This window comes from Pseudorasbora parva, chromosome 19, assembly GCF_024679245.1.
Source record: "Pseudorasbora parva isolate DD20220531a chromosome 19, ASM2467924v1, whole genome shotgun sequence".
Taxonomy (NCBI): Eukaryota; Metazoa; Chordata; class Actinopteri; order Cypriniformes; family Gobionidae; genus Pseudorasbora; species Pseudorasbora parva.
In genome coordinates this window covers 8,782,334-8,805,385 of record NC_090190.1, presented here as the reverse complement: position 1 = coordinate 8,805,385, position 23,052 = coordinate 8,782,334, and the positions used below count along the sequence as shown (strand labels likewise).

Sequence of the window (23,052 nt, the reverse complement as noted above, 5' to 3'; positions counted from 1 at the left end):
CAAAAAAATTAACGTTGTATTATTTATAAGCATGTTTTCCTCATGGGAACAAAAACATATCCCCATAGAGACCGATCTCACGAAAATGCGTATAAATAGTACAAGTTTGCAATCTCGTGGAATGTATACGCCAAAATGAGTTTTGGCGTGCATATGGTATGTGGTTTTTCGCGTGCATATGATACACACTTTATGGCATACATTCTGTTTTGTCAGAATATTGTGGGATTTACTGGGAACACACACAAGCCCCTTTCACACTGCACGTCGGACCCGCAATATTCCCGGAACATTGCCGGGTCGCCTTCTGTGTGAAAGCAACCACGTCCCGGAATTGATTACCGAACTGAACCCGGGTCGGGGACCTAGTAACATTGCGGGATTTGACCCGGGACAAGCGCTGTGTGAACAAAAGCCAAAACTAATGCCGTAACATGTACGTAGTTATCGTGCGACTCCTAGAGCTTGTTTTTTCAATGATACAACCCTGCAGTGCCAGAAGAGCTAGTCGGTGTTTTAAACGCAGAGAGTGTTCGTATACAAAAGAAACTAAAATTAAACAAGCAGAAATGTGCGCAAACTGGACACAAGTCAAGACCACAAAGGTCCTTACTATCCGCGCTGAAGCTGAGATCGCTCGCCGTTATACGTCACATCAGGATGTCTTGTGTTAACTCGATCCGGGACCATTACGAGTTTTTGTGGGGACTCTCCATAGACGTAATGGTTTTTATACTGTATATTCTATCCCCTTACACTAACCCTACCCCTGTAACCTACTCATCACAGAAAACATAAGGTCGCCACAATGTATTATAAACCTGTACACATGCACATTTGTTTTTTTGAAATATGGGGACATTCCTTTGGCGTAATGCTTTTTATACTGCACAAACCATATTTTCTATCCCCCTTGCACTGCCCCTGTCCCTAAACCTACCCACCACAGGCAACATTCTGCATTTTTACTTTCTCAAAAAAATACAAATAAAAAATACAACTCATTCTGAATGATTTATAAGCATTTTGAAAAGTAGGGACTCAGGTAATGTCCTCATATTTCACCATCTCCTTGTAATACCTATGTCATACATACCCATGTCATTATACACATTTGTGTCCTAATATTTCACAAAACATGCCCAGACCATCTTGTACATCTATCTGTGTGAGGACTATTCATTGACACAAGCAGTATCTATCACCTTACCCTAACTTTACCCATCACAGCTAATTGCCTACCCAACCCTAATTATAATCTTATCCCTAAAACGTCTCGACCCTCAAACAGGCTTTTAAATGTGTCTCAGGGAGTGAGGACCAGCCAAAAGGTCGTCTTTGTCCTCTCCTCAGTTGTCTCAAACTCAAATCGGTAACCAACGGATAGTTATACAAGTCTTAGTTTCCAAGTTATTTTATTTTTATTTCAGTTAATTTATTCGAATTTCAATCAAATACAATTTCCCTTTTAGTTTTCATTGACACTATACATTAAATTAAATCCATAATGAAGCATTAGTTATGGCATTCACTGAAGGCCAAAGTAAATCAGTAGAAACAATGTAAAACAATGTAAAAATACAATACCGCAAAAACAGGGAAAAGAAAAAAAATGACCTCTTACGCCGGTGTACAGTATTCAATATTTAACAAGAAGAGTAAGCACCGTTCTGCTGTTTTTAGCTCAGAGATCATGACACAAAGGATCAAGCTAGCTGTGCAAATTTAGCTCATTAAAAGTAACAGGCTAATCTCCATCTAATGATCACCTCAACATCTGTCAGCAATAGCTCGCGTTTGGAAACGCCACCTGCTTCAAAGACCAGGCCTGGATGAATGGCATCCACCTGACAAGCACAAGCCTTTTTCCATTTCACTTCATTTCCTTTCAGGCTTTTTGCCCATTTTATCTTTGAGATCACAAAATGTGCACAGATTGTATTGTGAAACAATAATCGGTTTTATCAGTAATGAACATGAACTAGATTAAAGGTTGAATTAGCGGAGAATCATGCCCTGCTCTGCCAAATGAACAGATTTTGAGAGATAGTGACACAATGACTCAATCCAGCAAAAAACCTAGAGGGAATCAAATGAAAATAAGAGTCCTTTTGCACAGGATTTGCCTACCGTCACTCATCTGTGTTCAGGGTCAATGGCAGCGCTGCTACGCCAGAAGGATCGGAGTGTGCTTGTTCTGCATTGTCAGCTGCCTGGTTGTAGTTGTTACTGGAATACAAAATAGCACATCCCTGAAAAGGAAAATTTTATAATTTGCTACAACATTAACCATTACTTGCTGGGTTATTCTCCATTTTTCCAACCTTTATTTTTTTTTTTAGATTATGTCAATATAATCTCAAAACATATTGTGCTGATTAGACTAAAATCAATAATAAATTAATTTTTTACACAAACATTATAACACCAATAACCTGCTAAAAATTAAAAATCTAAAAATAATTACATTTGAAGGTAAATTATAAAATACCCTTTTAAGCCACCAAAATATATTTTTTTATCATTGATACATTTTCATTTGTTAGTTTATATTATATTGTTAATATAATTGTAGATATTATTGTTACAGTATTCTATATATTGTATTAAATATTGTCTTCCTGTTTTGCACTAATGCTGAAAAAAAGATAAATTGATTAATTAATTAATATAAATGTCATTAAATTGGAGTACCAGATGAAGGTGGCCTTTTTCAGGCATATTACTAATTTAAATCCTTTATTTATTTATTTTTAGAAAAGGGCAAAAAATATATAGTCGAACCATTTGACGTTATTTTATATAATGATATAAGTTATAAGGAACATGTTGGTCACCATATTTTGACATTTAATGTACTATATGCAAACGTGTTAATTTGTCTCATCAAAATATTTCCTTTTGTTTCTGTTTTTCTCTACAGTTGACTCCGGCGCAGCCCTGTCGCGCCCACAGCGCCCCCTATCGGCCCGGGCGGCCCACCACGCCCCGGCCATGAAGGGCTACCAGGTGAGTCGCAGTCTGTCGCAACACTCCTCTGGGCCTTGCTACTGCATGCCTGAGGACTGCGACACTGCACGGGACTACATGCACCACCCCGATCACTACCAGGGGCACAATGAGCACCCCTACTACCCGCCTGGTGGGCCCCCGGAACCCCTGGCCATGGTCCCATCTGGTGGAGGCACCTTTCCTCGCGCACACCCCAGTCAGCCGCAACCCTACGACTCCACGTGTGAAGAGTGTTTATCCTCGGCAGGGCATGGCCACGGGCAAAAGATGCATCGCATCCCGCCCAACCTTCTGGACCAGTTCGAGAAACAATTGCCCTTCCACCCTGATGGCTTCCACACCCTGCAGTACCAACGCTCACCCAGCGGGGAGCAACGAAGCGAGAGTCCGAGTCGCATACGGCATCTGGTGAACTCGGTTCAGCGTCTCTTCGCCAAGTCTCATTCTCTAGAGACACCCTCTAAGCGAGAGTTTAACGGCACCCGTGGGGGAGAGTATCGGGACAAGGATAGGGGGCACCGAAGTGGTGGAGAGGAAAGCGGTGGACATCATTATTCGGGAACACACCAGTCTCGCTCTGCCCGCCGCAACAAGAGCCGAGAACGAAGCAAGAGCGGAGACTCCCGCCATGAGTCTAGAAGCTCCCGCCACCGCAGCAAAACAGCTGGCTGGTGGAGCTCTGATGACAACCTGGACAGTGACAGCAGCTTTCTTGTGGGTGCAGGCAGGAGTGGTCGAGGGTATCCAACTGGACACGAGACCCTAGATGCTGCCATCCAGGAACTTACCTTGAGGAAATCTAAGGGTCCACCTCCAGGAGAGTGTCTGGCTTGCACCAACATAGCTATAGCAGGCGACAGCGGACATTCTCTGAAGAGGAGCACATGGTCAGCCATGACGGTCAGTCAGGCTAGAGAGGTCTATCCATCTTCCCGTGGTAGTAGGGGTGGAGGTGGAGTTGGAGGAGGAGCGGGAAGAGGTGGAGGAGGATATGACAAGGCATTGGTTCCTCTGGATCCCAAAATGAAGGAACGATCACTCCACTATCTGCAGGCAAGTTCTGTTTAGTCAAAAACACATACATGGAGTTGTGCCAAATTCAGAATTGAGAATCGCTGCCTTTCAATTCATGAGTGTGAATTTGCAAATCGCATCCATCCATCCATCCATCCATTATTCATTCTTTCAGGCCATAAGGCCTATCTGCATTTGGAATTTAAAGACATTGTCAATTCAGTTCTGAATGGCGTACAACCCCAGTATGTAAGTGAGACAAACCTTTACTTTGTTTGAGCCCATTTTCAAGTCCGTGCAGTGACCCCAAATTGGCTTCAATTGAGATTTCAATATTTATGTGGAGTCTCTGTTCTCAAATACAATCAGTCTGCTTTCCTTATTGACTTGCAGATTCATTTCATTGTCAAAAGAATTAATCTTTCTGCAGAGATGAGATCTGCACTAAATGACAATTTCTGAGAGAAAGAAAAAAATAACTCGATGATTATGTTTGTTATCAGCTGCTAGCTGTGAAGAATGGAGGCTGATGCTATTTCCAGCCTCTGTCAGCTTAGTGTGAAAGGGTGAATAACAGCATTGGTGGATAAAGGAAAACAACACATTAACCCTTGGCCTTTACAAAAACATTCACAAACGCGGCTATTGATATCAGTAGCAAGCTGTGTGATCCATTTCTCCTACTCATCTGCTCAATTAAACACACATCACTGACATCCTGCTTTGTGATATCAAGTGTCCTAGAATACAGGATACTTTTTAGCATCATAGTGCATCTGCCTATGTGTTTGAATAGAAGAGCAACTGCATCATAAATTCATTGTTCTGATATTACAGATATCAGAAATTGTCTTATTATTGGGAGATGAGAGGGTCTGTATCTCTTACTAGTGGAGAAAGCGTAATGGCGCACTTGGATCATGTGAGGCACCTCAGCCTATCGTGTAATAGCAGAGGCGTCAGTGTCCGCCATTCAACGTTTTATTCCTGTGGATTATTAGCGCAGTAGTCTTGTGAAAACATGTTCTATATTTGGTTTTATAAAGCTAGTAACGGTACAGTAGTATTGCATTTTTTGTGGAATGTTCTCAGACAATATACAATATCACTCAATATTACTAATAAATACATTGCTAATGAGTCCTACCTGTCTCTACATATCCTTCTCTGCCTTCTCTTATAAAATAGCCTTTTTCTCATAGTAAAATCTGCATATCATTGTTAGTAAAAGTATTGTTTAGCGTAAAACATGTTGTAGATTAGCGGACAGGCATTCGATTCATCAAAAATTAACTTCGCGTGTTTTCGAAGCTTTGATTATGTTACAGTGTGCAATATAACATGAGTTCATGTTTCGCGTGTAAAAAAACTGTATTTTTCACACAATTTACTTATCTGTACACCGCTGTCCTAAAAACGGCCTGATGATTTCCTTGTTCTATGAAGTCCCTCCTTCAGAAACACGTACCGAGTTCTGATTGGGCCAGCGCTTCCCATGTTGTGATTGGACAGCAGCTTAGCGCACTTTGCCCAGAAAGGTCCCGCCTCTTACCATAACGGGGAGATGCAAGCGCTGAATGCTCGCTCTTCTCCACGTGGGAGAGCAACAAGACCACACCCCCTATTTTGCGTGTTCTTGTGGGTGGAGGGTTAGTCAACAAACGGTTCTAGTGACGTCATTACATCCCTGCACTTCCTGCTGTAGTCCAAACCGGCTGTTCGCTGTAGGCTTTGAAAGGGAACTTCTGTTAAATAAAATATCTCGCTTGGCATTGAACTTTGAGCTTTATAATTTTACAGGTATTATTTATGCTCTAACAGCAACATTACACACTAACTAAAGTTTGAATGATGGAATCGTGAAGAACGGGACCTTTAAGTGTAGTGAAGCCTCTTCTCCATTGACATCCATTCACAAAAAAAAAAAAAAAGGCCTCTGGTCTCCTTTCTTGTGTACCAACCGAGCCACAGCAGTAGCATTAGACATTATCCTTTTCTGGCCAAAGGATTGGTTCACTGAAAGATGCCTGCTTGTGCTTTCAAATGCTCCCTCTTTCAAAGCACTTTCAAACACTTCCATGCGTTGATCATTGTAGCCAGTCACAAACATATCCGATGAGCATGAGAACCCAATGGCCAATCAGAGGTGTGTATGATTCTACTCAACAATGCACAACGCAAAATTTTTTAAAAAAAAATTCAGTTCCGACTTCGTACCGAAATTGGTACTTTTGACAACACTACTTGAGAATTGGGCTCACTGGGCTATGTATTACAATCTTTCCCCCTCCCCAAAAGATTGAGAAATATGATGCTATATGTCCATTCAGTAACATGATGTATATCAAAATACAATGGTATTACGATCTGACACCTCCACTGACCATGGTATTTCAGTACTTCTTGAAAGAGGAGGTTTAGTTTAGCTGGAGACATTATTTCCAATATGTCTCCAATAGCTATATGTGCTGTTAAAACAACTTCAGAAACTATGAACAATGACACACGTTGACATTTTAAAGTTCTGTACTGTGTCCTGCTGCTTCCTTGATGAATAAGCAGCACATACTGTAATTGGACTCAATTACTGTTTTCCTGTCTGTATTTCTCTTTCTTCTTGCATATTAACTCGTAGGCTGCTATACTCACCCACTGTGAACACAGTTATGTATGCTACCACAAATGCTTTTTTTTGTGGACACACACAAATGGGGGAGGAAACTCTATGTGACATGACAACAGGTTAAATGAGGATAATTGTTCTGAGTGCCTCATATGGTACTCTCTCACACTTCCCACCGAGTGTCAGCATATGGTTATGTTTCTAAGGTAACAGGACAGAGCACTAGTAGGTCACACTCCTTTCCAGGTACAACACTGAGCCACAGTTGAGCACCACTTATAAAATAAGGTCTACAGATTCGCACTATCCCTGTGTGCATCATGTTGTTTTTTAGCGGGCGCCAGTGGGAGTCCTGGCTCAATTGTTACCCTGGCCTGAGGAAGACAAAAGAAAAAGAAAAACATGACCAGAAAGAGGTGATGTATTTATGAGTAAGACAGCTTTTCAAATGTAAAAAAAAAAGGGGGGGGGGGGGGGTTCTTGTACATGAAGAATTGATTGGATTGTTTGACATTGCTGTCTTCTCATGTGAGTGACAGGTTGTCTCGCTTCGTGCCAGTAAACATATCATCAAAGAAGTATGGAAGCTTGTATCCGCCACAGAATTTTTTTTTTTGTATATGACATTTTTTGTATATGATTCTTTCAGTCTGCCTTATGTATTCACCTTCAACGTATTACGTATTCAAGTGTAACGCCTCTCGCAGTTCAAGCCACTTACACTACGTCCGTCGTCAGATTTTGCACCGGTTACGCTTTTTCCGTAAGTTGAATAGGCAAGGCAGTCTGGCGGAAGCTAGATATTTTACTTTATACCTTGTTAAATATGAATATTTTTCTTACACAAACACATTGTTTCACTTAAGAAGGCCTTTATTAACCCCCTGGAGCCATGTGGATTACTTTTGTAATGGATGGATGCACTTTTTGTGTCTTCAAATTTAGGGCTGCCATCATAATGCTTGGAGTAGCAGGATATATTTTGGACCCTCTTTATATTAGGTGGCCTTAACTACTATGTTCTAACATTGTAATTAATCATTTAACACAATACACTTATTGTGTGCATACATGTTTTTACATTGTACTTACATTTTATAAAATACCTGCATGTAATTAATCATCTGTAATTAATTTCTGTAGCTGTGACCCACACCACCACACCTGTCCCTAACCCTACCCTTAAACTGACCCACACCACCACACCTGTCCCTAACTCTACCCTTAAACTGACCCACACCACCACACCTGTCCCTAACTCTACCCTTAAACTGACCCACACCACCACACCTGTCCCTAACTCTACCCTTAAACTGACCCATACACCACACCTGTCCCTAACTCTACCCTTAAACTGACCCACACCACCACACCTGTCCCTAACCCTACCCTTAAACTGACCCGCACCACCACACCTGTCCCTAACTCTACCCTTAAACTGACCCACACCACCACACCTATCCCTAACTCTACCCTTAAACTGACCCACACCACCACACCTGTCCCTAACTCTACCCTTAAACTGACCCATACACCACACCTGTCCCTAACTCTACCCTTAAACTGACCCACACCACCACACCTGTCCCTAACTCTACCCTTAAACTGACCCACACCACCACACCTGTCCCTAACTCTACCCTTAAACTGACCCACACCACCACACCTGTCCCTAACCCTACCCTTAAACTGACCCACACCACCACACCTGCCCCTAACCCTACCCTTAAACTGACCCGCACCACCACACCTGTCCCTAACTCTACCCTTAAACTGACCCGCACCACCACACCTGTCCCTAACTCTACCCTTAAACTGACCCACACCACCACACCTGTCCCTAACTCTACCCTTAAACTGACCCACACCACCACACCTGTCCCTAACTCTACCCTTAAACTGACCCACACCACCACACCTGTCCCTAACCCTACCCTTAAACTGACCCACACCACCACACCTGTCCCTAACTCTACCCTTATCCACCTCAATATCAGCAAAGGTGTTTTGCAATACAATTTGAACACAGTAAATACATTGTACTTATTTTTTGATGTAAGTACATAGTACTTAAGGCCACCTAATATAAAGTGTGGCCGAGTTTTTTGTATAACTCTGATTGCATTTGTCTGAAAGAAGAATGTCATATAGACCTAGGATGATTTGATGGTGAGAAAGTGATGGGGTGATTTTCATTTTTGGGTGAACTATCTCTTTAAGGTCACTTTAATTACTAGTTATAAAGTCCAGGAAAATAATTCAGCTCAAAAATCTTATAATTGCGAGTGTGTGTGTGTGTGTGTGTGTGTGTGTGTGTGTGTGTGTGTGTGTGTGTGTGTGTGTGTGTGTGTGTGTGTGTGTGTGTGTGTGTGTGTGTGTGTGTGTGTGTGTGTGTGTGTGTGTGTGTGTGTGTGTGTGTGTGTGTGTGTGTGCGTGTGTGTGTGTGTGTGTGTTTGCTTTTTTGTAAGTTGAATGCCTGACACTTTAGCCCTTATCGTGGTAGCGAAACAAAATATCAGGCTGTATAGGGGAAGTGATAGGTCTAGTAGTTTGTGACCTTGCAGGTTATGATTTTTTGTTGCAGCCATGCTATGTCACATCATGCCAAGACTTCAAACACCTGGTGCTTGAAGAAGAGAAGACCAGTTTCAGTAAACTATAGACCGCATAGTAGCTGTGAGAAAGCACAATAAGCATCAGGTGCACCCTATGTCATTGCTGCTCTGTCCCCGGGCTCTTGAGTGGGATACAGAGAGAAAAGTCAATGCATTCTGACGGACATAACAAACTGTGCCGTCTCCTGCCTTCTGTGCTATTTTTGCCTAGGGCGACAGGAACGTGCACGAAGGTCTCACCCTGACACTAATTTAACTTCCTGTAATATTAGCGCTTGCAAGCTCCAATTACACAGAACATCAGCTTCAATGTGATTGAAATGCATTTGGTCAGCCGGCACTTTTGTTTAGCTAATTTGTCACAGCAAGAGAGTCAATCAAACTTCTATACACTCCCACTTAGTATAGTACACACATATATCCAATCTTTCAACAGTTACTGTGTAGCTACATACATAGTCATAACCAGCCGTGGAGAAGAGTAATAAACTGGTGACAAATGTCCACTTTCTCTATATGTAGTGTTGGTTCATTTTGAATGGTCAATGTGAAAGAATTGGTTTAAATCCATGACTTATTTGATTTAGTGTATTTAATGTATATTTAGTGATCCAAACATAGAGTAGATTGAATCCATCAACACCCCCACATTTCACTCAGTAACATTAGGCAATTTTGATTAATATGCTGATGATTGTGTTATTTTACATATGTGTCTGGTTGCATATACTATCGCTTGTTTATGCTTCTTTTTTTGATGTTTTGGTCCAGAGATTCTGTACTCTTTCAGAAGATGTGTAATAGCGCCCCCTGTATAACAGTGAAAACACAGAAATCTGGAAAATTCTCCATCAGTAGCAGTTTTAACGGACATAGGCCAGTAAGAGTTGTGCATGTAAACCTCACTCCCCTGGCCTCAAGAGTTGTGCTAGCGACTGACGCTAGAGGCTATATGTGTCTTTAGCGCCCTTGTTCTCATTCCAGACGCCCATGCCGGAGACTCCAATTAGAATCACGCTTCGCACTGGCAGTCCCGAGCGGGATGAATAGGACTGGTTACACAGGAAAATAGTTAATAGCTTTAATGTAATTAGTAACTATATGTTAGTAGTTTGTAGTGTAGCTAACTACATTTCACACAAGTTGCTTGACTGTTTTTTGACTACTTTAAAAAAAATTAGTTTCCAAAGTTACAAGCTATTCAAAATATTCATGATTTAAAGTAGCTTCTGACATCAGATAACCTGAATATATTCCCCATCAGTGCTCATTCTTTGTTCCATCATGAAGAGCAACTGGTCCAGAGCAAGCTGAGTGAGGTCTTACAGTGATAGCTGAAGGCAAAGCAGCTGACTCAGCTACCCTTCGCCTCTGGGGAGAAAATCCCAGCTGTGGGCTCCAGCTAAGTTGGGGGTTCATCGCGGGAGAGCAGTTTTTTGATATGATCTGATCTGAAGACATGGGGATAAACCAGATGAATCCTCTGTTACAAGTCAGCCTATCTGTGTCGCAATTAGCAGGGGAGTGAAAGGAAGTGAAATGTGTCAATATAATGAGAATGAATGCCAGGGGCAGTAGGGGAAAAAAATAAGAGGACGAGAACAATAACACGGGTTGCAAAGAAGCAAAGTGTGTTTGAGGGAATCAGTGATCTTAAAGTCACCATGAAATCAAAGCTTGACACTTATTGCTTTCATGGAATATTGCCGTAGATTTAATTTGATTTATCCATGCACATCATTATTTTATTTAAATTCCTATGCCCTTGCAATCTTTAATCAGCGTTTACTGATGTGTTTGAAGTGGCGCAAGTGTAAGAAAACCTGTCACTCCAAAACAGTCAATTCATAACTATTTTACGTTTTGGCACATTGGTGGATAATTCGCCTGAATTTTTATAATCTCACCCCCATATGTTCATACGATTTGCTTATGCCCCAGTGATTTGTGCTTGGACCTTCACGCTTACTTTTTCTCCTATAACTACGTTTGTGTATGCTTTGTATGAATTCATGCAAAAGTGCTACCTTGTAATGTAGTTAAGCTTTCCAATGAGATCAGGTTGGTCAATCACATTTATAAAACATTTAGTATTTGTCAGGTAACTATTTTTGTTAGCTCAAGTGAGGACTATTTATGCCTTGTAAAGCTTTTTTCAAAAGAGATTTAAAGTTCTCTCCTAAACAGAAAAAGAAAACTGAGACTTTAAATCTCTTTTGAAAAAGCTTTACGAGGCATAAATAGTCCTTACTTTAGATGAGCTCAAAAATAGTTACCTGACATTATTCAGCATTGTCTTCTCTTCCCTATTTGTTTTCAAACCTCAAATAAAGATTCAAACAGTTATGAATCAGCGTATTGATTCCTGATTTGGAGGCAAATTCTGAATCAATATGCTGATTCACAACTGTTTGAATCTTTATTTGAGGTTTGAAAACACACGCAGAAGAGAAGACAATCCTGAATAAAGTCGTAGTTTTTGTTATTTTTGGACCAAAATGTATTTTCGATGCTTTAAGAAGTGATGTTACATATGGACTACTTTGATGATGTTGTTATTCCCTTTCTGGATATGGACAGTATAGTGTGCATACACTCTTGGACTAAATATAAAATATCTTAAACTGAGTTCCGAAGATGAACGGAGGTCTTACGGGTGTGGAACGACATTAGGGTGAGTCATTAATGACATCAATTAAATTTTTGGGTGAACTAACCCTTTAACTAATGCTTCATAGCGTGCAATTATTAAAAAGTTACCCATTATTGCAGTGACATTACACTTACATATCATAGACACACTTTTCTGCTACATTACACAAACAAAATGGAAGTCTGATGAAAAATAAAGAGGTTGAGAAATGCTCAAACCAAGGATTAGAAAAATTGATGATCGGCTTCTCAAAAAGAAGCCAGTTGAGCTCCTGATTCAAAATGATGTTTGTGTATGGGTGTGTTTATGTGTACATAAGTGCACATGTGTGTATTACAATGAAGATGGGAGGGGATGGAGACAATAAAAACAGAGATGGATAGAGAGATCCAAGTCGCATCATCCTTTGAAAAAAGAATGACCTTTAAATACCCCACTGAATGGTCAATTGAAAGATAAGGCATTCCTTATCTTGTGTGCGTGCGTGCGCATCTCCCCATGGTCATTTGGTGGTGGGATTATCATCAGATGTTAGTGAAAGAAAGGGGTGAGAAAGAAGTAAAAAAAGAAGAATAAAGCCCTCTGATGTTATAAGCATGTTGTTAGTTGTTTTGTATGTCTATTTTTTTTTAATATATATATATATATATATATATTCCTTCTTTGGACAAAATGTCCCTTTGTAACTCTTTACCTACAGTCTTAAAGGGATAGTTCACCCCAAAATTTTGTCATCACTAACTCATCCTAAAGTTGTTCCAAACCTGTATGAGTTTATTTCTTCTGTTGGACGCAAAATACATTTTAAAGAATGTTAGTAATAAATCAGTTGACGGTATACCCATTGGCCAAATATATGTTGGGTACAACCAAAAATATACTACGCAAGTCAATGGATGCCGTCAACATGGTCAACATTCTTCAAAATATCTTTTTTTTTGTGTGCGTGTTCAACAGAAGAAACTCATACAGGAACAACAGGAGGGTAAGTGATGACAACATTTTGAACTATCCCTTTAGGTATGCTAATTATATTATTATAATTAATGTAATGATACATTTTAATAATTTATTTATTGTCCTCACAGTGAGAGCTGAATTATAAACAAAAAATGATACCCAGAGAAAATATTTGCAATAAAACAGTGAGGAGAGCATCAAGTTTCTCTTGTCAAACACAGAAAATACTGGACCTGTCTTTCTCACTTCACCATGAATTGAAAGATTTATTGGTTCTGTTAGTCAATGTCTAGCCACCTTATAGTCGCTGTGCAGCTTGTAAGACATACTTTTTATTTACTGTGTACAAAATATGTGACAGAGAGCAGATGCTAAGGTAAAAACAGCAATAATGCACAGCGATGCTATCAGAAAAGGACATGGCTCTGGAGAGCAAAATTCATGAAAATAAATAATCTTGCCTCTCCCCTCCATAACCTGCTATCTCCCCACATCTGCGCTGTGTCCATGCCCTAGCCCAGGGGCAGCTCTTGAGTGTGATGACAGCTCTAAATGTACAGCTGGTGCCTTTCATCCCTGTCAACCAATCAGATTTCATTTTACTCAGCTGCCCTCAGTTCAACCCTATGTTCACCCTGGTCATGCTGTGGCCAGAAAGCCATAGCTCTAACAAGGCTGTTTTTTTCTGATATACATAAACCTTTAGTTGCATTATCATTGCAATTTCTCTCATATCAGAGGTATATATTTATAGAACATTATGTTTCGGTCCTTATATTTACCATGGGGACATTTCGGTTTGAAACACTCCACTTGTCTGTCTTACAGACAGATTCTCAGGGCCCTATCATACAATCGGCGCAATGCGATGCCAGGCGCGACGCTTGTTTTTTGCTAGTTTCAGTTTCAGTTATCTAAAGTCAATAGCGCAGTATTTGTTGTGTTATTTAAAGAGTGCGTAAGTAATGCGCAGGTAATTACCAGTGATGCACAGGTTGAACCAAAATGAGCGGTTACGAGTCATCCAAAAATATTTTGTATGATATTCGGGACGCGGTCGGGTCGTTTGAAATAAAGATGCCAATTAAACCTTTGTAATTTATATAGTACTAGACACAATGTACTATGAAACACATTGGCAAGGAGGATCCTCTAGCGTTCTAGCAAAAGTGCAGCCAGTGACACACATTCAGCTCCGCAGGTCGTGTCAGAGACGAGAAGAAAGCGTCTCAACCCAGGGACGGTTGATTCAATATTATTTCTACACAGCATGAGGAAAGCTAAAAATAAGTAGGCTAATCTTCGGTTTTAGGCCACCAACAACACCTTATAGCCCTTTTAACCCCTTTCCCGACATGGGACAAAATGCCCGATTGGCGATTTCCCAACACGCTGAACTGAGCAATGCCAGTACCAATTGAATAGGCTACTTTTAAAACACATATAGCTTAGTAATGTCAGTTTTATTTATTTTCTGAGAGGAGGCAAAATTTGAAAGTTGGGGGAGAGACGCACACTTTGATTAGACTGGATAAACACATGCAGCATCTTAATTGTTAAGAAAATGAAACAAAATAAATGATTAAATTGACTCTAGAATGAGCATTTACTACTTTTAAAAGGTCAGGAAGCGGGTTGGGTACATATTTTGTTCTTTTTTGAGGACCAAGTTGTGGGCGGGTTAGTTGAAAACGCCGGTCGGTTGCAGGTTGTTTATACAATGACCCGTAATTATACATTACTCTAATTGGTGTATTAAGAGAATAGGGACAACCCTTTTTAGACCAAATTTTTTTTCTGTTGTTAATCTAGCAAAAGTGCAGTTGTACCATGTGCTTTAGACCATTCACTTAGATTGTTAAAATAGGGCCATCAGTCTTGCAATTTAGTGGCAATTTAATTTTTACAGCAGGTTACATCGATACACCAGTAGGTGCATGTCAATTTGAGCGAGTCACTGAATCATCTGATTCATTCAAAACAGATTTGTTCAGGTATGAAGCAAGTGACTGCATTCTTTCCTTGCTGGCAAAAAAAAAAAAAAAAAAAAAAACACTGAATGTGAAAAGCATTCACAGTATCCATAAATCACTAATGTGAATGTCAGTGAATTGATTACATCAATGCTAATGTATGTCCAGAATGTCATTCATACAACAAACATGATTACCGCAAAGTAATTACTCAGAGAGTGTGTGATTTCGGTGCAGCCATTGTCTTACTGAGTGAGTCATTTAATAATTCAGTCATCTAATTTATTCAAAAACACTGATTCATTCAGGTATGAAAGAAGTGACTCTCTTAATGAGTCATTAAATCATTCACTCAACTGATTCATTCAAAAACAAAAATACATTCAAGAAAGAAACAAGCAGCTATCTGGGTGTCAATTAATCATTCAAAAGATTCAACTGCCAATATTGTCTAAACTGTAAGTTTATCTATATTAACTTCTTGTGTTGATAACATAACAGCCTCATCCCTCAGCAGTTTCATGAGTAAAGGCCAGGCTGACAGCAAGTCGTGTGTCTCATGCAGGTGCCCTCAGATGACTGGTGTGGTGGCGGTCCATCCGACAGTGCTGGGGAGATCCCCTGCAGACGTATGCGCAGTGGCAGCTACATCAAGGCCATGGGGGACGACGACAGCGCTGACTCAGACACCAGCCCCAAAGCCTCACCCAAATCAGCCCTCATCGCCCAGAGAGAAGCCTTCCGCCGGTCCGTCAGCATGGACCAGCGCTCCTCCACCACATCTAAGTCAGTAGTCATTGATTTTCAGTCTATTGCTGTTTTGAGATTTGTATTTGCTGCATTAAAACGTAGCACATTTTGGGCTACCTTGTAGTAGAAGTGCCAGCTGAGACTTTAATGGAGTATTATTCTCCTCAGGTACTCGTGTAAACAGTGTACAGACATCTACCCGAGCAGCCGAACTACGCCTAAAGGCCACGCTCGCTCCCGCAGCTACACACGCTCTCTGACCAGCGCTCAGGTATGACACACTCACACAATGCACCAAGCTATTTTAATGTTTTCATTTTCCTTAAATAGGCAGTTATTCAAATTAAATTACATTGAAGTGTTATGATGAAGCATTCAAAATCAACATGTACCTATGCAAAATTGGTAGTGCATAACTTGTTGGTAGCTTGGTGTACTGGTGATTGCTAGGGTGTCTTGCTGGTTATTAAAGCTACACTTTGTAACTTTTTTTAGTTTATTCTTAGCTAAAAACACTTAGTTCTTTCAAAAATATATGTGCTCATTAATGTATATTTACTTCTTTCAAGTAATAAAGTATTCTCGTAAGTTTATAATATGCCATTGAAAATACATACGGGTGAGGGGTTTCGAATGCTGGTCGCCATGTTGCTCCTCCATCTTGAAAGTACATTAGCCAAAAAGGGACATACGCGTAAATTCAAGCTTCGCCTTTTACGTTTTAACACTCGATGGCACCATGTTGAATGTGAAGCGGGGGAATGCCATGTTAATCTTGGACTAAATCTGCCACCTAGGAGTTTGACCTTTTTTGCTTCTAAAACAACATTTTATTTTATAATATTCATGAAACATGCAGATGGTTGCTCTGACCATCAAATACCAGATGAAGGGAGTCATACTGTTTTTATCCACTTTTAACTTTAATATTTGGTATGTTCACCTTTTGCAGCAATTACAGCCACACACCTCTCTGGCATAGTGTCAATATACAGGTGCTTGTCATATAATTAGAATGTCCAAGTCGCTTTGGATAAAAGTGTCTCCTAAATTATTAAATGTAAATCATCAAAAAGTTGATTTATTTCACTAAGTCCATTCAAAAAGGGAAACCTTGTATTATATTTACATTTATGCATTTGGCAGACGCTTTTATCCAAAGCAACTTACGTTGCATTTTTAAGGTACACATTTTTTGTCAGTCCGTGCTTTCCCTGGGAATCAAACCCATGACCTTGGTGTTGCTAGCACCACGCTCTACTGGTTGAGCTACAGGAAATACGGCCAGGGTGGTAGTGGCTCAGTGGTTCATGTAAGTTGTCTACAAACCAGAAGGTTGGTGGTTCAATCCCCGGTTCCACCTGACCAAGTGCCGAAGTGTCCATGAGCAAGACACCTAACCCCAGCTGCTCCCGACGAGCTTGATGGCGCCTTACATGGCTGACATCGCCGTCAGTGTATGAATGGGTGAATGTGAGGCAAAAATGTAAAGCGCTTTAGATAAAAGTGCTATATAAATGCAGTCCATTTACCAAACATGTACACACAGACTGACATATTTCAAATGTCAGAACTTTTGCGTCTTGCCCTCCTTGTGCAAGGTGTCAATGGTCGTCTTTTGGACAACTGTCAGTGTCAGGTCAGCAGTCTTCCCCATGATTGTGTAGCCTACAGAACTAGACTGAGAGACCATTAAAGGCCTTTGCAGGTGTTTTGAGTTAATTAGCTGATTAGAGTGGGGCACTAGGTGAAAAGGTGCCCCAAATCAGTATTGAGCGCTGTACATGCTCATACTTTTCATGGTCATAATTATCAGTTGGCTAAGATTTTTAAAAATCCTTTCTTTGGGTTGGTCTTATGTAATATTCTAATTTTCTGAGATACTGAATTTGGGATTTTCATTAGTTGTCAGTTATAATAATCAAAATTGAAAGAAATAAACATTTGAAATATATCAGTCTGTGTGTAATGAATGAATATAATATACAAGTTTCACTTTTTTAATGTAATTAGTCAAATAAATCAACTTTTTGATGATATTCTAAATATATGACCAGCACCTGTATTTCCTCTGAGAACTTTAACACTAATGCTATCTCATGCCTTCTGCAACTGAAGCCAAAGGCTTTCCTTTGAATGTACAATAGATCTGTCCAGATTTTTTTTCCAACTCGCCCCAAATGTGCATAATGGGGTTGATGAGACTTTTGAGTCCATCATTTCAAATTCCAGCAGATTCTTTCCATCACAGGTAGTTCCAGCAATAGTTAAAAGAATGTTTTGGGTCATTGTCCTCTAGGAAAATAATTTCTGAGTGAACACAAATGCATAGTGGGATTGAACCCATGATGGAGACCTAGTGGCATTGCTGGGATCAGTCTTGGAACACGCCCTGTGTAAACAAAAGGCAGGACCAATGGCGATAAGGTGTGTGTGTTGTAGTGTTTTTAATATCTAAGTGGCTAGTTTATGTACTTAATATTTAGTTTGTCTTCCCATTAACGTCATCATATTCTTCATTAGGCCAATTTGAAAGCACAAGAAAACAAGAGGCGAGATTTACCACACCAATCATATTTGGCCATATCTAATCCCTCATTCATTCTCAGTTCCGTCCATCAAACTCACCGCATGCTTTGGGGGGTCTTTTAAAAGTCAATGGGCTCACTGTAACTGTTGGACAGTGTTACATTATACAAACTTTTATACTTTTTAATGTCACATTTTATAATATTTGCTTTTATTTTTGCGATATTGATTTTTTTCTCAAGACACTACCTCCCTTGCCTCCTCGGAAGAAATGCCCCATGTATGGTTCTGGGTAGTAGCTAAGGTATAACTAGTTAGTTTCTAGGGGGTTCTGGGTGGCCACTAAGTCATAACTAGGTGGTGGCTCAGGTGCTCTGTTGGTTGCTAGGACAGGACTAGGTTCTTGTTTGGGTATTTTCTAGGTAAATACTGATTGGTCCAAGTCAAAGAAGCACCCCCCAGATATAACCCTAAATCCGAGCATAATACTAATGTGCAGTCATAATTAGTTTATACATGAACAAAGCAAATTATTAACAGAACAGCTGCATGAACAGAACCTTCACTGAAATGTGAAAATGTCTATGTTTGTGTTAGTTGAGCGACACTCTGAACCTGTTTGGAGAGATGGAATCACAGGCTGTCGAGGCACTGGATCTACCCGGATGCTTCCGTACCCGCAGTCACAGCTATGTACGGGCCATCCAAGCCGGCTGCTCCCAGGACGATGACTGCCTGTCTGTCTTCTCCATGTCTGGCCCACAGGGGAATGTGAAGGGCGAAGCAGGTGAGTCATCAGCATGTGTTTAGGTATGTGTGGGTATACCTAGTATGCATGCTGTCACAGGGATTAGATTAGAGACTTAATGAGTTTTTGGATCAGTCTCATAGGAATTGCTGGAGAAACATGCTTCAGCCAAGGGATTTAGATCAAAACTACTTTTCTTCTATCTCTCCGCTCTCAGTATATCAAGTCTGTAAACAAATGTTACACCGTAAAGACTGTAAAATGCTCAAATGCTTAGTACTGTCTCCTTGACTATCCCTTGGGTTGTAGTCAAGATTATGGTGGCTGTGTTAATCTCTTCAATTAAACACTGAAATTAATTAATGTGACAATCCAAAAGAGAGGACAAAAGACAAAATCTGTGTAAAAATTAACTGCATGGTCATAAATGCAATGATATTTTGTTCTCTCTATTATTTGGATGACTTTCCATCTTTTTTCCATTGTCCCTTATTCTCTCGTTTAGAGTAGAGACTCTCACGGGAGATTTATTAAAGCCCTTGTGAAGTGTCAAAAGCATCCATCTGCAGTTTCCCAAGGCAACACTCATACACACCGGAGTGTGAGTGTTTTTAAGAGAGAGGGATGAGGAGAGGACAGGAGAGATGGAAGGAGGGCTTAGGCATGCTTTTTTTTAAACTCATTTAATCTCCGAGTGTGTCCCACTGAATTTTATGTCTCCGCTCTCAAGAGCTTGTGTGTGTGCGAGAGGATATTTTTTAAGCCATGAGGATGTGTCTAAAGCTTTTGAATGATGATTCTCAATTGGGGATTTTTTAAGCTATAATGTATACATTTCTCTATGTCTTCTCTATATAGAAACTATATTTGCATATATCTAAATGCATTCTCACAATTTTCTGTTCTTTAAATTGTAATGCATTTCTGTCTTTAGAAGCTGTTTTATAGCCTGCCAAGGAAAAAAACTAAACAATTATGCATTAATATTAGGGGTGTAACGATACACGTATTCGTATTAAACCGTTCGGTACGAGGCTTTCGGTTCGGTACACGGTACGCATTATGTACCGAACGGTTCTTGGTCTAATTAATTAGATTTGGAAAATAAAAAAGTATGTAAAATATAATATTATTTGTTCAACAAGGAAGCCAATAACCAAAACGACGTAACAGGCAATGCCCCTGACTAAGAGAAAAAAAATGAAAAAAAAATAAAAAATTTTTTAGACTGCTCAGTCAGGTGCTCGCTTACTCAGTACACGCTGAATGCTCATTGCAACATGGCTATTGCGTTTAACAAACCAGAAATAGAAGATCCTCCAATAACCAACGGGTCTGGTGTGTTGGTGAACTTTGGATTCTCTGTAAGCTATGATGGTGTTGGCAAGAGTGATGGATTAAAAAACAACGGTATGTCGCATTTGCTACATGATGGTACAGCAGCGGGAATAATTCATGTCATGTCAATCAACTCATTTACGCCGACAACAAGACGATAAAAAGAATAAACAGCCACAAACTATTCCACAAACTATCCCCGCAGCATTTAGACCGACATTTTTTATTCAAATGGCAATTTATATGCAAGACATTTATAGCCGCGGATATGAGACCTTACGCCCGTTTCACACAAACTCCGTCTGCAGTGCGTAGCCTATGTGGTGCTTATTTTTTCTGTACCCATTTTAACGGTTGCGGACTGAAAACGCAACATATGTGAAAGGACAACAGGGCGTGCGGCTCCTGCACCACATACGCACTGCAAAAATGTGCAGTGCGTATGTGGTTAAAGTAATTGAGCCCCGTTACAATGTTCGTTCACGAGCGCATTTTAGCCAGTAATTCCTGCTTTGTACTAAAAAACAAAAGCCCAAATAGAGAACCAATTGGCCAAAGCAACAGCGCTTGCTCTGACAACAGACGGCAGGACGTCAAGGGCTACACAAAGCTACCTGACTGTAACGGCACATTACATTACCGATGAATGGGAGCTGAACAGCCACGTTCTTCAGACACGCCCCCTTGAGAGTCACACAAGTGAGGATTTGGCCAAAGGGTTGACAGAAGCAGTAGTGTGCGAAAAAAGTGTGGAGAGAGCTATTGTAAAGAGCTAATGTCTATTTAAGATGGGAAAAGCATAGCTCCATCTTTGTTCAATGTAAAAACTTTTTTTTTTAAATCCTACTTTGTTAGTTTTAAAAAATAAAAAAGGTAATTTATCTGCCAATTTTTTTATTTTTGCTGTATCTAAAACGTACCGTACCGTACCGTACCGAACCGTGACACCGGTGTATCGTATCGAACCGAACCAACCGTGAATTTTGTGAACCGTTACACCCCTAATTAATATCTAAAATTATTGTGACTGTACCTTTTTCTGACTATTTGAGTTTTTATATTGTAATCAAAGGCTTAAAACAAAACTGTATAATCGCAAAATTACAAAACTACACCAATACATATTTATCATGTAAATATAAAGCAATCTGCAAGGATTTGTACTTATGTTTTAGGCCATATTGTACATTTCAGTATATATCAGATGTGTAGAAACACAAACATTTTATACAAACACTAAGGAGATCACTACAGTCATCACAAAAATTGGAATTTTTCTAAACACAACTCGGGATGTGAAAATTTTAAACATTTTGTATCTATAAATGTATGCTTAATATCTGCTAACTCTTTATTGTGATGGTCCTCCAACAGACATTCTACTGACTATAAGTAGCTTTGCAAGTACATGTCAAATGATTCTAACCCTAACCCTACCAGTCTACTAATACTCTACTCTAGTAATACTCTAGTGATAGTTATAGACATGTAGATCCAACACTACTTATAGTCAACAGAAAGTGTTAAAGGGACCATCAAAATAAAGTGAAACCAAACTTTTGTACTGTAGTATGTATTTGCATCCTCATCTTTCTCAATATTCTCCTTCTTAATGAGTTAACTCAAAGGATTGTTTTGAGTGAACAGCCATTAATTTTTTACGTATGTTTGAATACAGGTCACAACAAATCCTTTCTGTCTTTGTCGGTCTAGTGTTCCCGTACAGGAAAGGACCTCCTCCTCTTCCCCCTCGCATGTCCAAGCCAATGATCTCTGTGACCGCTCAAAGCAGCACTGAGTCTACACAGGACGCTTACTTCCAGAGTACAGGACAGCCCGTTTTGGTTCGGAACAGACAGCACAGCAACTCGGTGGACTTGACGGAGAGCACCGGGGGCCGTACCTCAAGAGGTGGGCATTACCTCGGCGGGACCACCACACGGGTCAGACAGAGCAGCAACTCTGCAGAGAGTCTGAACGGCAGGGTCCTTCAAAGCATCGGCTACCCTGGTGGACCTGGTCCACTGAAACCGAAACACAGCAGCTCGGCTGATAACCTACTGGAGGGACCCCGGGGATCCAGGGACCGGGCTGGAGGCAGCCTGGGAAAATCAGCCTCTCTGCCCCAGAACAGTATGTCCCTAGCTAAAGCTCTGACTGGAGGAGAGGAGTTCAAACAGGAGGGACGAGGGAGGAAGTGGAGACCCTCTATCGCAGTGCAGGTATAAGAGGGGACTATCCCATGAGAGATTCAGACTCGTCTCTCTCTCCTGTGCAACATTTTGTTAAATGTCTCTCTTTGTGTTTTCCAGGTGGACAGCTCAGAGACATTGTCTGACTCAGACCCTGAAGGCAAAGCGTTGAGAGAGGTGCACTCCATAGGGGTTCAGGTGGAGGATGACAAAAGGTAAATCTAGCTTTTTCATTTTTCTCTCCGTCAGAAAATCCCATAACATTTTCTATAACAAATGGAATTAAATAGCACAGACATTTTTCCCGTGTTAGTGTATTTGCAATTAAACGAGGATTGAAGGGCTCCCACCTCTTTCGTTTACAGGATAGCCATGAATCAAGAGTTGTTACTTGCTATTGCTGGTTGGTAGCAGGTGGTATTAGTGGGAATGACATTTCTCATTCTAGACAGCATTTCATTATTTTTTAATGCTATTGGGTGCAATATGAGTCACATCGATAATCTTTCCCAAAAGAGAAAAAAAGTCAATTTTAACTATGTATATTAAATGTGTTACATATTTCTGTTTTTAATATGATAGTGTTTTAAGCCTACAACTGTTTCAGGAATGTCAGGAATTGTTCCATTTCAAAATAATATACCA

General features: G+C 40.3%; 1 protein-coding gene across 2 annotated transcripts in view; it reads left to right on the top strand.

The window, feature by feature from the left end:
- The window catches only part of dlgap3 (discs, large (Drosophila) homolog-associated protein 3), a 229,116-nt gene that overhangs the window by 194,537 nt on the left and 11,527 nt on the right, over positions 1–23,052 (top strand). For both annotated transcript variants that reach the window (XM_067426607.1, XM_067426608.1), the window contains 6 exons: positions 2,924–4,065; positions 15,416–15,636; positions 15,769–15,871; positions 18,727–18,916; positions 21,929–22,437; positions 22,528–22,622. In XM_067426607.1, the coding sequence (XP_067282708.1) occupies positions 2,995–4,065; positions 15,416–15,636; positions 15,769–15,871; positions 18,727–18,916; positions 21,929–22,437; positions 22,528–22,622 (2,189 nt within the window). In that variant the 5' untranslated portion in view covers positions 2,924–2,994. The remainder of the gene's footprint in view (positions 1–2,923; positions 4,066–15,415; positions 15,637–15,768; positions 15,872–18,726; positions 18,917–21,928; positions 22,438–22,527; positions 22,623–23,052) is intronic.